At 67.6% G+C, this 954-nt stretch overlaps 1 protein-coding gene across 1 annotated transcript in view; it reads left to right on the plus strand.

Moving 5' to 3' along the window:
- LOC102249210 overlaps positions 1–954 on the plus strand; it is a gene marked incomplete at its 5' end in the record, with an annotated part of 29,470 nt that overhangs the window by 2,815 nt on the left and 25,701 nt on the right. Inside the window, 4 exon segments of the mRNA XM_014531241.1 lie at positions 21–98; positions 361–496; positions 584–661; positions 794–905. Coding sequence (XP_014386727.1) covers positions 21–98; positions 361–496; positions 584–661; positions 794–905 — 404 coding nt within the window.

The raw sequence follows: 954 nt of genomic DNA on the forward strand, positions 1-954 counted from the left end.
ACCCCCCTCTCTGCCCGAAGGGTGTCGGCAGCGCGCGTGGGACAGCTTCAGGAGGCCCTGGATGAGAGGCACTCCATCATCAACGCCCTCAAGGCCAAGTGAGTGGCGGGAGGGTAGGCGGTGGGAGGGAGGCTCCGGAACGCTGTAGAGACAGGCCCACGGGACAGAGGGGGGGGTGCAGACACGGACCCGAGTTCCTGTGCATAAAGGTGGGAAACGGCTTGGTGGTAACCCCGGAAGGCTTCTTGGAGGAGGTGAATAGGGCCTGGCGAAAGTGAGGACAGGACGGGAGGTTTTTGTAAGGCGGAGGTGAGGCCGGGGCGGGGCTCATGGAGTGGGGGGGACTTGTCCCCCTTGCAGGCTGCAGATGACCGAGGCCGCCCTGGCTCTGTGGGAGCAGAAGGCCCAGGACCTGGGGGAGCTCCTGGCCACGGCGGGGCAGGAGCAGCAGAGCCTGGCACAGAAGCTGGCCAAGGAGCACAGGCTGGAGCAGCAGGTGGGTGGGCAGGGGCGGCGTAGGCGACAGGCGGGACGTGGTGGCAGGTGGCCAACCAGTGGTGCCCTTCCCCGTCTCACCCCCTAGGAAGCTGCAGAGCGGGAGTCTAAACTGCTCAGAGACCTGTCTGCTGCCAATGAGAAGAACCTGCTTCTGCGGAACCAGGTAGAGGGGTGCGGGCAGGTAGGGGGGTGCGGGCAGGTAGGGGAGTGTGGGGCCCGGCAGAGGTGTGCGGGGCCCGGCCCCAGGGAGTGCAGGGCTGGGCGGAGCGTCCCCTCCACGGAGCTGGCTTTCCAGGTGGACGAGCTGGAGCGGAGAGTGAAGTCGCAGCAGGACCAGCTGTTCCTGACCAAGCAGGAGCTGACCAACACGTCGGCCGAGCTGAAGATGCGGGCCGTGCAGGCCGAGGGTGGGCACCGGCAGGGCCTGGAGACGGGAGCCCGGGCGGGCAGGTGGAG

Source organism: Myotis brandtii, unplaced genomic scaffold (assembly GCF_000412655.1).
Source record: "Myotis brandtii unplaced genomic scaffold, ASM41265v1 scaffold797, whole genome shotgun sequence".
In the NCBI taxonomy this organism is placed as follows: domain Eukaryota; kingdom Metazoa; phylum Chordata; class Mammalia; order Chiroptera; family Vespertilionidae; genus Myotis; species Myotis brandtii.